The 14,158-nt window shown below is 43.1% G+C and overlaps 1 protein-coding gene across 1 annotated transcript in view; it reads left to right on the top strand.

Annotated features, from left to right (window-relative positions):
• Positions 1–14,158, top strand: part of LOC136653060 (olfactory receptor 14I1-like) — an 82,409-nt gene that overhangs the window by 64,758 nt on the left and 3,493 nt on the right. Inside the window, exon 4 of the mRNA XM_066629985.1 lies at positions 11,076–11,194. Within this exon, the coding sequence (XP_066486082.1) occupies positions 11,076–11,194 (119 nt within the window). The remainder of the gene's footprint in view (positions 1–11,075; positions 11,195–14,158) is intronic.

Here is a 14,158-nt window from a genome sequence, read left to right as displayed (position 1 = left end):
GCTTGTTTTTCGCTCTGCTAGAAACTCCTACACCCTACCACAACAGTGTGCGCGCGTGTTCCCACACATGTACAATAGTCCAGCGGAGGGAAAGTATGAGATCAATTCAAACACTCATGGACTAATAGCCTCTTTCCATACTAGCTGGGCTCTAGTGTTCCGCTCAGGCCTCAATAAAAGAATGTACAATCTGAGGAGAAAAATGCAACTCAACAATCCTGCACTAGAGGCCAAAATGGAGAAGATCTCCACAGCCAGCATGTACTTCCTCTTGGTGCTCAGAGAGCTTAGGATAAAGGACACACAAACACTGAAAAAGATCCAAGCCTATCTTCACTCTCAGTGGATGTTAGGGGCCAGTGCAGTTGCTGAAGAAGTGATAGCATCTTCTGGCTCTTCCCTCCCCACCACTCCTTGGCCGTCATTGCCCACCCCTTTCAGCCTCAGCTCGGGGTCATCAGAATGCTGCCTCTGAGAGGAATTTTATCAGGGGGGACAATGTTTCTTTTGGGCCCCTTTGCAAAAAGGGGGGGTGAAATAGAGTGGGAGAGGGTGGTGACAGGCAAGCACAATGGGAACAGGGAGGCGCAAAATAGGATGGGGGAGGGTGGAGACAGCTGGAAAAGTCTTTGGAGACCAGGTCTACCCTCACATCGGCAACTGGATACAGTAATACAGAAAGCCAAACACACTCCTAAGTCTCTCTAAAATCTTTTACATACAGAAAATCATATGCAGAAAATGATTAGCATCATCATATATGGCTCACACTAGAAGGGAAAGTGTCCTGTGCATACCAAACTTTGCTTCTGCAGCAGCTATAGCCCCACAGCTGTGTCCCTGAGCTCCTCTGCACGCCTTCATGATAAGCAGATCTACAAGCCAAAGAGCTACTGTAGCAGTCCGGTTTCCTCCCAGATTTGACACTTTTCTAAGGAGTGTCATGTATGCATTCCTTGACCAGCATATATGGCTTGCCAGTAGCTGCAGCCTCACACTTGTGGTAGTGTCTCCAGCATCCCATGCAGGCAACATTTCTTAGTAGATAGGAAAATGTCCGATCCCAGGAAATTTCTGGACCCCTCCTTTGGATCTTGGAGCCCCCTTTTGACCCTGAATCTGAGTACAAATCACCCCCTTTACCCCCTCTCCTAGGTCCTGCATCAGAGGTTGGGGCTGACAGGCCGGGGCCAGACATTACCAGAAGTGCCTTCCAGCCACGTCTGGAGGAATTACGAAGCATGTGGAGACCATGCATGGCCTTCCCATGCCTCAGAGGACCTGCCAGAGCCTTCTGAGATGCACTTCTGTTTTTTTGCTTGTTTTGCCTGGGAGGGGGGCAGGGGCAGCAGCAGAGGCTGCTGGTGAATCCTCTGTCCCCCTCCCTCACTCTGAGTCATGGAACACTACACTGGCCTCCTCAGTTCCGTGCCAGCTCAGGAGCTGACACAGATCCAAGCAGACTGATAGGCGCCAGCAGAGTTCTACACGGGGTAAGGGAACTGATGTTCCCTTAAACCAAGGAGATGCCAGCAGCTGCTGTGGCCCCAAAACATATGGCAGTGGCAAGAGGGAGGGGCCAGCCAGCAGCCAAGTAGATGTGCCTTTCTCGAGCTCTTGAAAGGAACTCTGTTTTTTCCCAAAAGCTGCGGATCTGAGGAGACCCGGAGATATTTGTCAGGAGAGAGAAATTCCTCCATGTGATGGCACAATTCCTGAGGAGACAAAGCCCGGCCAGGGGGCTTTCCCAGGAGATTCCGCCGTCTTGGCAGCAATGGTGAAGAATTCATGCTGAATCAAGCTGAAGGCCCCAGCAGGGAAAGACTTTGAAAGACTTAAGTAAGTGTTATTCCATTTGTGTATGCCCGGCGTGGACTGAGTAATTGATTGCCTGATTTGGTTCTTTCTTGCCGTGAGAAGAAGAGGAGGGGGAGGTTCCCCCCTCAGCTGTTTATCAGTGTGAGGAGAAATCGTATAAGAGATATACCAAGCTTGTTATGGAGATATGAAAATAACAATTACAACTTTACATCTTTGAATTTTGGTGGATTACAAGTTAACTGTCCTTGGATAAAGTTTGTGTATTGGCGTGCTTATTGCATTGGTTTGATACTTTCTTTTGGCATTGCCCAAAAGAGCGGCTGGATGTGTTGACATTCTTGTGGTTGGTAAGGCAAGAAGTATAAACAGTAGAAAAACAGAAATAAGAAATAAGAACAGTGCACCAGTGACATCTAGTGACAACTAGTGGATTTAAAAAGACATTGCAAGAACTGGATTTGTGTTTATAAGTGGAGCAAGGAAGATAATACGCTGTGGACATCTAGTGGTCTTAAAGAGCATTGCGAGCAAAAGATATTTCAGTTCCACAGCAAGGAAGAACGAAGATGATGGGTAAGAAAGTCTGAAGTTTGCCAGTGGTGGAGATTGAATTTGGAAAATTAGTACAAGAGGAAGCAAAAGGGAAAGACTGGAAACAGACTATGCAAGACAACATGGAAAAACTGTTGGCAATGGCACAGCAACAAGCAAACCAATCTCCACGGACTCAAGCCAGCATGGATGTTTTAACTAGATAAATTTAGTGGACACCTGATAGATGTGAAAATTAGATCAGAAGAAAATAAACAAAAGATGGAGAGATTGGGAAAAAAGGTAAGAAAAGACCAAGCTAAAATATTGGAGATAGAAGAAAATCAGTAAGACGCAGAGATAACGTTAATGGAAACTCAGATGGATAGTGCAACTTGAGTTGTGAGGATGCAAAATATACCAGAAGAGAAAGGAGAAGATACGTCACTACAGATTGTCAGATTAATATCAGAATGGATTGATACACTGATGGAGGTGATACCTAAAGAATTGGATCCAGTGAGAAGACTGAGCACTTTTTACTTGAGAAAACACAAATCACCAAGAGAAATTCATGAGAAATCCATCAGAACCTTTCAGAGAGATAACTTACTGAAGGCTTCACAGGAAAAGAAATGGACAGTGGATGATAATAAAACTAGAATGTTGAGACATGTTCCATGGAGAGTGAGGAAGTGGAGAAAGAAGAAGAATTGTCAAGGCAAGGTGTGGAGATGGGCTGGTAGACACACCTATAATTAGATTCAAGATTTGGGAGAGACAAACAAGAAGGTTTCTATATGGAACAGATGCCATTTTATAGACTATTTCTAGAAACAAAAGAAAAACATATTTTTAAAAAATGGATATGTTTTTATTGGATCTTGAGATGCAAGAAGAAACAGTAAAATAATGTATGATAAAATGGCACAAAATATAGGCCATAATATTATAATAGATGAATAGGAACAGATCTGGAAGCATAATATAAAATTTATTAGAGTAACAATTTTTAAAGAAAATGTATATAACATGTTTAATAGATGGTACATGACACCAAAAAAACTGGCAAAAATGAAACAGAATACTGTATATCAAATTGTTGTTGGAAGTGTAAGTGTGTGGAAGGAACACTTTATTATATGTGTTGGATATGTAAAAAAATGCAAATTTATTGGAGAATGGTAAGAAAACTAATACAAGAGATAGCTGAATTGATTATACCATTGAAACCTGAATTATTTTTGTTTAATATTATTTTAGATGTTATAGGTAAAAGAAATTAATGTATATTTAGCTATTATGATTTTAATTGTAGCAAGGATTTTATATAGAAACTGGAAGAGTTTTAAAATACTAATGGAAGATGAATTAATAGAGAAAATAATGAATGTGGTGGAAATGGACAGGTTTTTAGAAATTTTGGATCAATGAAAACTGACACAAATTGAGCATTGGAACCATTTTATGCTTGGCTGAAAATGAAGTTTTAGAAATATATGATAGGGCATTTAGTTGATTGTATTACATATAAACTATATTTGATAAGATATAATAGACGGATGAATGAAAAATGATATTAAGAGGTAAATTTAGAAGAGGGAATTGATTAAGATATGTAATAATTTATTAGTTTTAGTGATATATGATAATGATATATGATATCCTGCACCCCTTTTTTGTGTGTAGTGAAGTCTGTTATGTTTTTTGTGTTATGTGTTGTGTGTGTTTGTTTATATTTGTTTTTGGAAAATATATATATATATATATATATATATATATATATATATATATATATATATATATATATATATATTTTAAAAAAGAGTGGTTGTGCTTTGGTTCAGCTTTACCCAGTGAAGGCCTTGGTAGAGGGTGAGGGAACATAAGAACAGCCCCCCCCCCCGGATCAGGCCATAGGCCCATCTAGTCCAGCTTCCTATATCTCACAGTGGCCCACCAAATGCCTCCGAGAGCACACAAGACAACAAGAGACCTGCATCCTTGTGCCCTCCCATACATCTGGTATTCTGACATAGCTCATTTCTGAAATCAGGAGGTTGTACATACACATCATGGTTTGTAACCCGTGATGGATTTATCCTCCAGAAACTTGTCCAATCCCCTTTTAAAGGCATGTAGGCCAGATGCCATCACCACATCCTGTTGCAAAGAGTCCCACAGACCAACTGCACACTGAGTAAAGAAATATTTTCTTTTGCCTGTACTATTATTTATTTTATTTATTTATTTATTGGATTTGTATTCTGCCTTTCTCCCCGAAGGGCACCCAAGGGGGCTAACTAACTCTCCAACACTCCATAACACTCCATAACAAGTACTAACTCTCCCAACACTCAATTTTAGTGGACGTTCCCTGGTTCTGGCGTTGTGTGAGGGAAAAGAGCATCTCTCTATCCACTCTATCCTTCCCGTGCATAATTTTGTATGTCTCAATCATGTCCCCCCTCAGGTGCCTCTTTTCTAGTCTGAAGAGGCCCAAATGCTGTAGCCTTTCCTCATAAGGAAGGTGCCCCAGACGAGTAATCATTTTAGTCACCCTCTTTTGCGGCTTTTCCATCTCCACTATGTCCTTTTTGAGATGTAGTAATCAGAACTGGACACAATACTCCAGGTGTGGCCTTACCATCAATTTGTACAACAGCATTATAATATTAGCTGTTTTGTTCTCAATATCTTTTCTAATGATCCCAAGCATAGAATTGGCCTTCTTCACTGCCACCGCACATTGGGTCGACACTTTCATCGAGCTGTCCACCATCACCCCAAGATCTCTCTCCTGATCTGTCACAGACAGCTCAGAACCCATTAGCCTAAATGAGAAATTTTGATCTTTTTGCCCCAATGTGCATGACTTTACACTTACTGACATTGAAATGCACCTGCCATTTTGTTTCCCCTTTCTGCCAGTTTGGACAGATCCTTCTGGAGCTCGTCACAATCGCTTCTGGTCTTCACCACTCAGAAAAGTTTGGTGTCGCCTACAAACTTAGCCACCTCACTGCTCAACCCTGTCTCCAAGTCATTTAGGAAGATGTTTAAGAGCACCGGTCCCAGGGCAGATCCTTGTGGCACAATCGCTTTTCACCTTTCTCCACTGTGAAAATTATTCATTGACACCCACTCTCTGCTTCCTTAATCTCAACCAGTTCTCAGGAGATGACTTACCCTCTAATTCCCTGACTGTGGAGTTTTCTCAGCAGCCTTTGGTGAGGGACCATATCAAACACCTTGTGAAAGTCCAGATATATAATGCCCATGGGTTCTCCCACATCCACATGCCTGTTGACCTTTTCAAAGAATTCTAAAAGGTTTGTGAGGCAAGACTTACCCTTACAGAAGCCATGCTGATTGTCCCTCAGCAAGGCTTGTTCATCTATGTGTTTTGAGATTCTATCTTTGATGAGGCATTCCACCATCTTGCCTGGAATAGATGTTCGGTTCACTGGCCTATAGTTTCCCAGGTCCCGTCTCCTTCCCTTTTTAAAGATCAGAGTGGCATTTGCTATCCTCCAATCCTCTGGCACCGTGGCTGTTTTAAGGGACAAGTTGCATTTTAATCAATAGATCAGCAACTTTGTTCTTCAATTCCTTAATAACTCTTGGGTGGATGCCATCAGGGCCCGGTGACTTATTGATCTTTAATTTCTTAATTAGGTCTGAAACATCTTCTCTTTTAACCTCTATTTGACTTAATTCCTTGGTCAGGAGGGGCCGTTCAAGCAGTGGTATCTGCCCTAGGTCTTCTCCCATGAAGACAGATGCAAAGAACTCATTTAATTTCTCTGTCATCACTCAGGGCACAATCCAAACAGTGCGTTATGCCAGCTCAAGTTCCTTGGGCCAGCATATGAGGGTCACAAATGTGCTGTAAAGCATATTTGTGCCTCCGTGGGAGAAAGCCGCATCAGCACATGTAGATGTGCCGATGCTCTGAGGCCAACCGAAGCCTCCACAGTGGCTTCCTCGCTGCCGCTTGTGTCGGTGTGCCTGCGCTGACACAAGCAGCAAAGGTAGGCATGGGGGCGGGGAGTAGGCAGGAGGGGGTGTTTCTGAGCGAGGGGATGGCGGGTGATGGGCGGCCCCAGGGGTGGGCGTGCAGGGAGCTGGGGGCAGGGCTGGGACCCGGCAGTTATGCCAGATCCCAACACCCGTCCCTGGGCAGAACAGAGCGTCTTCAAGCAACTCTGCTCTCCTCAGACTTGTGCTACCTTCAGAGGTGGCGCAGGTCCGAGGAGACCCATTAGGGCCAGCAGCCCTTACCCAGGGGTAATGGGAAGAGTTTTCCCTTGCCTCTGGCTGAGCCACTGCTGGCCAGAAACCTGCGTTGGATGCAGCACAAGCCTCCTGGCTTGCCTGTTCCAGCGCGGGTTTGGATTGTGCCCTAAGTCTCCTTTTATCTCCCCTTTTCCTCCCTTACCATCCAGAGGGCCAACTGCTTCTCTGGCAGGTTTCCAGCTTCTAACGTATTTGAAGAAGCATTATTATTCCCCTGTGTTCCTCATAGTCTCTCTTGGCCTCTCATATCACCTTCTTACATTTCCTTTGCCACATTTTATGTTACTTTTATTCTCCACATTCTTTAACATAAACGTCTACCCCCACCTTCAACGTGGCCTTCCCTGTCCCTCCTGTATAATTTATAGCCCGGGATTGGGGTATCCCACTGATTCTTCGCTTTCCACCAGATATCCCTTATGCCCACTATATCAAAGTTTTCTCTAGTCACCAAACATTCCAGTTCTCCCATCTTCGCTTGGAGACTTCAGGCATTTGGATAAAATCATTTGTATATGGAATGCCCCAGGGTGGGCTGCTTATTAGCTCCTTTATCCCTGCAATGTCCAAACCGTCTATTGTGCCAAACCTTCTATCACGTTCCATCATGCTTCCATTCCCAATTTCTTCTCCTATTTGTCTTTACCTTGTTTTTCTCTAACCTCCTCATCCTTGTCACATAGGGATGAGGAGTCCCAAACCAGATGCCCCTTGGCTCCTGTCAGTTTTCCCCCAGGGGTCAATTTAAAAGCTGCTCGGCCACCTTTTATATAATGTGCCAGCAGTCTGGTTTCTTTCTGGTTTAAGTGAAGCACGTCCCTCTTGTATAGGCCCCACTTGTCCCAGTACCTAACAAATCTAAACCCCTCCTCTCTACACCACCCTCTCATCCGCATCTTGAAACCCCTGATCTCCGCCTGTCTAGCTGGCCCTGCGCATGGAACAGATAGCACTTCCAAGAACACTACCTTTGGGGTTCTGGCTTTCAGCTTCCTACCCAATAGCCTAAATTTAGCCTCCAGGACCTCCCGGCTACATTTGCCCACATCGTTGGTGCCGACATGCACCACAACCGCTACCTTCTTCCCAGCACTATCTACTAGCCTGCCTAGATGAGAAGTGATGGCCACAACCTTTGCACCAGGCAGGCAAGTCACCATGCGGTCCTCACATCCATCGCAAACCCCCGTCTCTATGTTTCTATAGTCGAATCCCCCACTACAAGAAACTCCCAATCTCTCTTCAGCAGAGGAGTATCCTGAGTGCAATTGAATATGGGCCCATCCTAAGTAAGTTAGAGTAAGTTAGTTAGGGTAAGTAAGTTAGAGAGGACCAGCATGAAAATACATTTGGAAAGGGTGGTGGTGGTAGCTGGGGGGGACTTTTATTGCCCATCCTATTATTATTCATATTCTGACTGTTTTGTACAGAGGTAATAGTGGTCATCTGTTCTTGATGGACTCGGATTTGATATGGGGAGAGTTGAAGCAAGGTCTGCATGACTTGATTGTCAGCAGATGGGATAGGGGGAAGCTTATACAGGCTAACCCACCCAACCCTTATATGACATATTCAGTGCAGTAGGAGGGGTGCTTGTATTGTTTCTTCCCTATATATATCTCATTGGTTTCAGTAATAACTATATGTCTTTGTAGCTTTATGAAAGGGGACTGTTTTTCTGACCTAGAACATTGGCATTCTTGGTATGTCTTGCCTGTCTATGCTAAGCCAATTGGCTGGAAGCTCAAAAAGTCGGACAGAGAAGAAATGCAGCTGGCCCTCCCACTGAGTCTCCCACTCCCAAATCAGTACAAGAAGGAAACAAGACAGAACTGTTGAGAATACACATGTATTCTCATTTGGAAGAGGGTTTTTTTTATTAGTTGGGCCAATGGGGAATGTGAGCACCCCACTGGCAGCACAGTGTGGCTTGTCAATTGTCAAAAAAACTATGATGTGCTTAGACCATTTTCATGCCTTGCCAATGTGCCATGAAATGAAAAAGGTTGAAAATAACTGCTGATCATGAAGACAAATGGAATTGAAAACACAGACACAGACACAGACACAGACACGGACACGGACACACACACACACACACACACACACACACACAATGTCTTCAGGATATGCGAGAAAAAGGAAAAAGTTATGAGAGTTATCAGAGTTTGGGAGGAAATCTGAGCTTGACTGGTCACTGACAATTTCCTTTTACCCATAGTGCTCATGCTGGTTGCTTTTCTTTCAGAACGTTCTGCTCCATACCCAACATGCACTGGAGACCTTTACTTCCTCCCCCGTGCAGAGAAGTTTTCAACTGTGGAGCCATCCAACATATTTACTTTGGCCTGGCAAGTCTTCAAGTGCTTTGGGAAGAACAATTCTCTACCCTGCAATTTTCATAATCGGTCATCAAGTAGTGAATACGCCACGATAAGCAGAAGGCCATTGCAAAGTTTGTGACAACAACACACAGGGTGATACAATCTTCTCTTCTGTATTGGGTTATAAAGACCTAATTGAAAGGAATTTGGGCTTCACATGTCTGAGAGTTTCACTAAAACAGGCAGAGCTGTAATGAAAGGAAAGTTCAGGATCTGTGTAGTGGGGAAGCTGTAACTGTTGTCAGATTTGACGTTCATTTTATAGCTCCTTTCTAGAATGTTGGTTGTGGTAATAGGTTTGATGATGGGCATGAAAGTTACAATGAAGGGGCCCCAGTATATTTGGGGCCAAGGCTTTCTGATCTGCAGGCTGATCCCACTGCTGCTCATCACTTTGCTACTGCAGCTGCCTCAGGGTGTCAGTAAGAGTTGTGAATTTCCGTGGAATTTTCAATTCTGTGCTGGAACCAGTAATTCTGTAGATCGTATTATAATTGGTGAATTTGTATCTTTCATGCATGCAGAACTCAGGGAACTTCCCTTTAATGCCAGACCAAAATGGTCAGCAGTCACTTTGTAAGTATTTCTTTTAGCCACCATCTCCTTGAAAATACGTGAATGGGGAAAAAATAGTTGTATTTCATTATACAGTTACTCTTATCGTATTGGTTACGCTTCTCTGTTTCTCTGTGTGTGACTAGATTCCTATCCAAGTCGAGTTCTGTTGTTCAGCAACATTTCTGTCACTTTCTGTTTGCAACAAATCTTTCTGAAATGGGATTGAGAACAACACAAATTGAGCCGTCCTAAATTTATTCCTATGAGAGGAGAGAGATACATGCATGTCATTTAATTAATCTGTGTTCCGTCCTGCTTCCAAGCTTTCCTGCACCATCTTTTGTAGCCTTAGAATTTGGCCGCAAAGAACCAGGCCCGGGTGCTCAGGCTCTGAAAGAGCAGCAACACTCGTGAAGCTGAAAATCCCATGTCTCAGCCCACTGCCAGATCTCTGTGGCATGCCGGCTCTCTGCTACATTTCTCATAGTGGTATGAGTTAGGCTGATGGTGGCATGGGGATGAGACTTCTCAGTAGTGGTGCCACAATTATGGAACTGGGAGAATTAAGATCTATCCCCCCCCCCCCGCAACATGTTTCCGTGCGGTTTTAAATCATTTTGTTTTGTCTGGTGTTTGGTCGATGGCTTGTCTCTCTCCTGCGCTTTTATAGAAGATTCTTGAGTGAAAGTAGTTTTTGCCCTTTTCGAATTGGTATTTATTTTTTCTGATTTTATTCATTTTTTTTTTATAAATTGTATATCTTATCTATAACTTGAGAGCTGCCTTTCGGCATCTGCTCCGGCAGAGTAAAGGTGGATAAATATCTTTTAAATAAATAAATAAAATAGGAAGAAGCTAGAAGAAACCAAAGGAGTTCCATTCCTTCCTCAGCTCAAGTTCTTCCCCAGTTACCTCAACCAAACAGAAAATAAATCTCTGTCACTCAGGTGTTTATCCTCTGGTTGGGATGGTCCATATGACAATGTGGGTTAGGAATTAAAGGAGGGACAGTCCAAACATAACACATGCATTCCGATGCAATGTCTGTTTATCTATGTAGCTATGTTTCAAGTCTGCTATATGATAAGCTGAAGTCAGCTTGCAGCAAATTTAAACAAAATTGGTCAACTCATCACTGCCCTCAAAGAGGATTTTAGAGGATTAAAAAAAAAAGAGGTGGGAAACAAAATTATTGAAAACATAAACATGATGCTTTGGAGGTTTGAGGGTTTTGCTCTTATGTGGAAGGACTCCAACAGTTTCTGTTGGAGAAAGAGGTCATTGCATGTGCCTTAATCAAATGAAACTCTCATTGCAGTTTTTTCCCCAGGAAATACCATGAAGTCCTTGCAGCTGTGTTTGCCACGAATGAGATCAACAGGAATGCCAACCTTCTACCCAACAAGACAATGAAATATTATATAATCTCAGACGTTTTAAATACAGTGGGCGCTTTGTCCACTCTGAGTTTCCTTTTCCCAGGGTGTCGCAGTAATTACCATTGTGGCCAGAAACAGAATCTTATGGCCATCATTGGAGGGCTCATCCCCCAAAATACGATCCACATGCCCAGCATCTTAAACATCTACAAATTTCCACAGGTATGTTCCTCCACTGAAAAGATAATTCCACTTCATTAATTGAAATAAAGGGAGCAGTCCAACTGGTGCACTTATTTGTGTGTCTTTTCCCCCAAAGCAGCCAAGTTAAAGATTTGGTTCTGCTCATTTGGGTCAACCCAGGTCAACCCAGAAAAAAAGAAATTCTTTTTTTGGTTTGGCTTTGTTTAGAGAAGCTGTGATGAATACAGAAGTGTTTCACAACATTCACTACATTTGGTCATGAATCAGAATTCCTAAGGGGCACATCCACTCCTGCTAGAGATTAGGAGGAAGATTTTGAAATTCAGGAGGAGAGGAAGGTTTCTGTCGCCTCTAAAAACACTGTTGTCTTTTCCCCTTAGTTCAATTACAACTCCTTTCACCATGTATTGAGTGATAAAACTCAGTTTCCTTTACTTCATAACATGGTTCCAACCGGAAATTCTCAGCATGATGGGGTTATTCATCTTCTTAAGTACTTTGGATGGACATGGATCGGTGTCATTGTTTCAGATGACGACAGTGGAGAAATCTTACTGCGAAGCTTTACGTCTAGGCTCCTGGAGAACAATATTTGTGTTGAGTTTACAGAAATTATTCCAAAACTAAAGTCATACTGGCATATATCAGATTTCCTACTTCAGACAGAAGAAAGAATAAATTTTACTCTGTCATTGAGCAGAAGCAATGTGATTCTTGTTAGCGGGGATGATCGATCAATGGAGGCCTTACGAAGAGTTCTATTCATCAATGAACATTCCTTTAACAAACCAATAGAAAAGGTTTGGATCATTACAGCTCAGTGGGATTTTGCAGCTGTACCTGGTCTGATGCACTTTACACCCAAAACATTCAATGGTACATTATCCTTTGCACTCCACACAAAGGAATTACCAGGATATGAAGATTTCTTGGAGACAATCAGCCCTTACAATACCTGGAAACCTTTCTTCCTGGAATTTTTTTGGTGTTGTGCATTTGACTGTTATTTCCACTCATGCCCTAAGAGAGGATCGGGCAAGTGCAGTGGGAAGGAGAATCTGAGGAGTCTCCCTGCACCTCTGTTTGAAATGCAAATGACTGACAGGAGCTACAATATCTACAATGCTGTGTATTCTGTCGCACATGCTCTCCATGCCATGCTTTCATCAAGATCCAAGCCAAAAGCCATCACTGATAGAGCAACATTGAATATCCTGAATCCCCATCCATGGCAGGTTGGACTATCTCTCAATTTGAGCATAATAAACCACAAATGCATTCTGACACATACACTGACTGGATTCTGGTTTTTTATTCATGTGCAGCAGGCAAAGGAAATTATCCATAGTCATAAAGGAATTTCTGTGTTAGCAGGTCATAAACCAATAGTGGAATCCAGAGCTTCTTTATTGATCATTATTAAGAATATATTTATACCTTTAAAAAACAAAAAGTAGTTCAGAAAGCAGCTCAAACAGCTAAATTCAAGAATGGTTCCCCATCCCCAAAGGGCATGTAAGAAGAAAAATGTAAGAAGCATCAGCAACAGCCACTGAAAAGATGCCATGCTGGGGTGATGAGGGACAGTTGCTCACCATCTGCTAAACAGAAGAGGACACCACTTTAAAAGGTGCCTCTTATACCAGTTAGTGGAGATGGAATATGAAGTATCTTCCTCTATGTTCAATGGGTCTAATTCCCAGCTATGTAATAACAACTGCACAAATCCTCTGGCTTGCTCCTTGATGATGTTTCACAATGAAGTGCTAATGAATTGTGTTGAACTTTGTGAGTCACAAGTGGTCCAGAACTTGCCTACATTTACACAGTGTGGTGTCACATGATCTAAAGTTGACAGCCAAATCCTGATGCTGCCTATCGATTTCTGGCTTTTTCCAAAGGTGACAGGCCAGATCTTATGGTCCGGTCACTGCCAGAAGTGGTGGGCAGGAAGGTCCTCATGACAGCAGACAGTGAAAACCTGCTGGTTCTAGGAAGTGCATGGAGGTGGTTAGAGGGAGGTGAGGAGGAGAGGACACGGTGGGGTGGGGTGGGCAGAACGGGGTGGTGATGTTGCAAGGACGAGGGCAGTTTGAGACTGGGAAGGGACTCAGCAGCAGCGGCGGCGGCCATCAAATCCTGACTCCTTCCTGGCTTTGATTACCTGAACTGCATCCACACAGACATGTGTCACCTATAGAGCTGGCCCAGGTCTGAGTAGGCCTTTTGGCCAGGCACAGGCTTATCCTGGGGATGTCAAAACTCCACTCACAGGATTAAGCAGTAGCTGCATTGGCGCCACTGCATTGGCCATGTGGGGCGTTAGGTAGGAGTGAACCTACCAAGTAGCAACTGCTGCCTCTACTGTTTGTGGCAATGTCTCTAAAATGGCCGTTGTCCATGTTCCACAGTGAGCTGTGGAAAGGTATTTCTGAATTTGGGATGTCCTCCCTCTGTCATAAATGAGCCATAGAACTGAGCTTTCAGAAAAACATCCACCTGATGGTGCAAAAGAGTGGGAGCACTTAGCATCAGAGGACTGAGCGTGAACAAACGCAAGTGTTTCTCAAACTGGGACCCACTAGGCGGGTTGCAAGCAAATGTCAGGTGGGTCCCCATACATTTTAATATTTTATTTTTAATATATTAGACTTGATGCTACCATCATATGTGACTGCATTTGGGGAAATGTTGCAGACCTGTACTTTGAAAAGGCGACAATGTATATGCTTTTAACAATGATAGTTAATTGAACTTACTCCTGGGTAAGTGTGGGCAGGATTGCAGCCTAGGATTGTGAAAAAATTTTCCTGCTTGGTGATGTCAGTTCACATCATGACATCAATTCTGGTGGGTTATGACAGATTCTCAGTCTAAAAAGTGGGTCCTGGTGCTAAATGTGTGAGAACCACTGCTAAAGGCTATAACTGCAACAAACATTTGATTTATATCAGAGAATGTAGGGAATTGAACATTAAGTGT

The sequence above is a fragment of the Tiliqua scincoides genome, chromosome 5 (assembly GCF_035046505.1).
Source record: "Tiliqua scincoides isolate rTilSci1 chromosome 5, rTilSci1.hap2, whole genome shotgun sequence".
In the NCBI taxonomy this organism is placed as follows: Eukaryota; Metazoa; Chordata; class Lepidosauria; order Squamata; family Scincidae; genus Tiliqua; species Tiliqua scincoides.
Note: the sequence above shows the minus strand (reverse complement) of the source record. Positions and strands in the feature narration are given on the sequence as shown.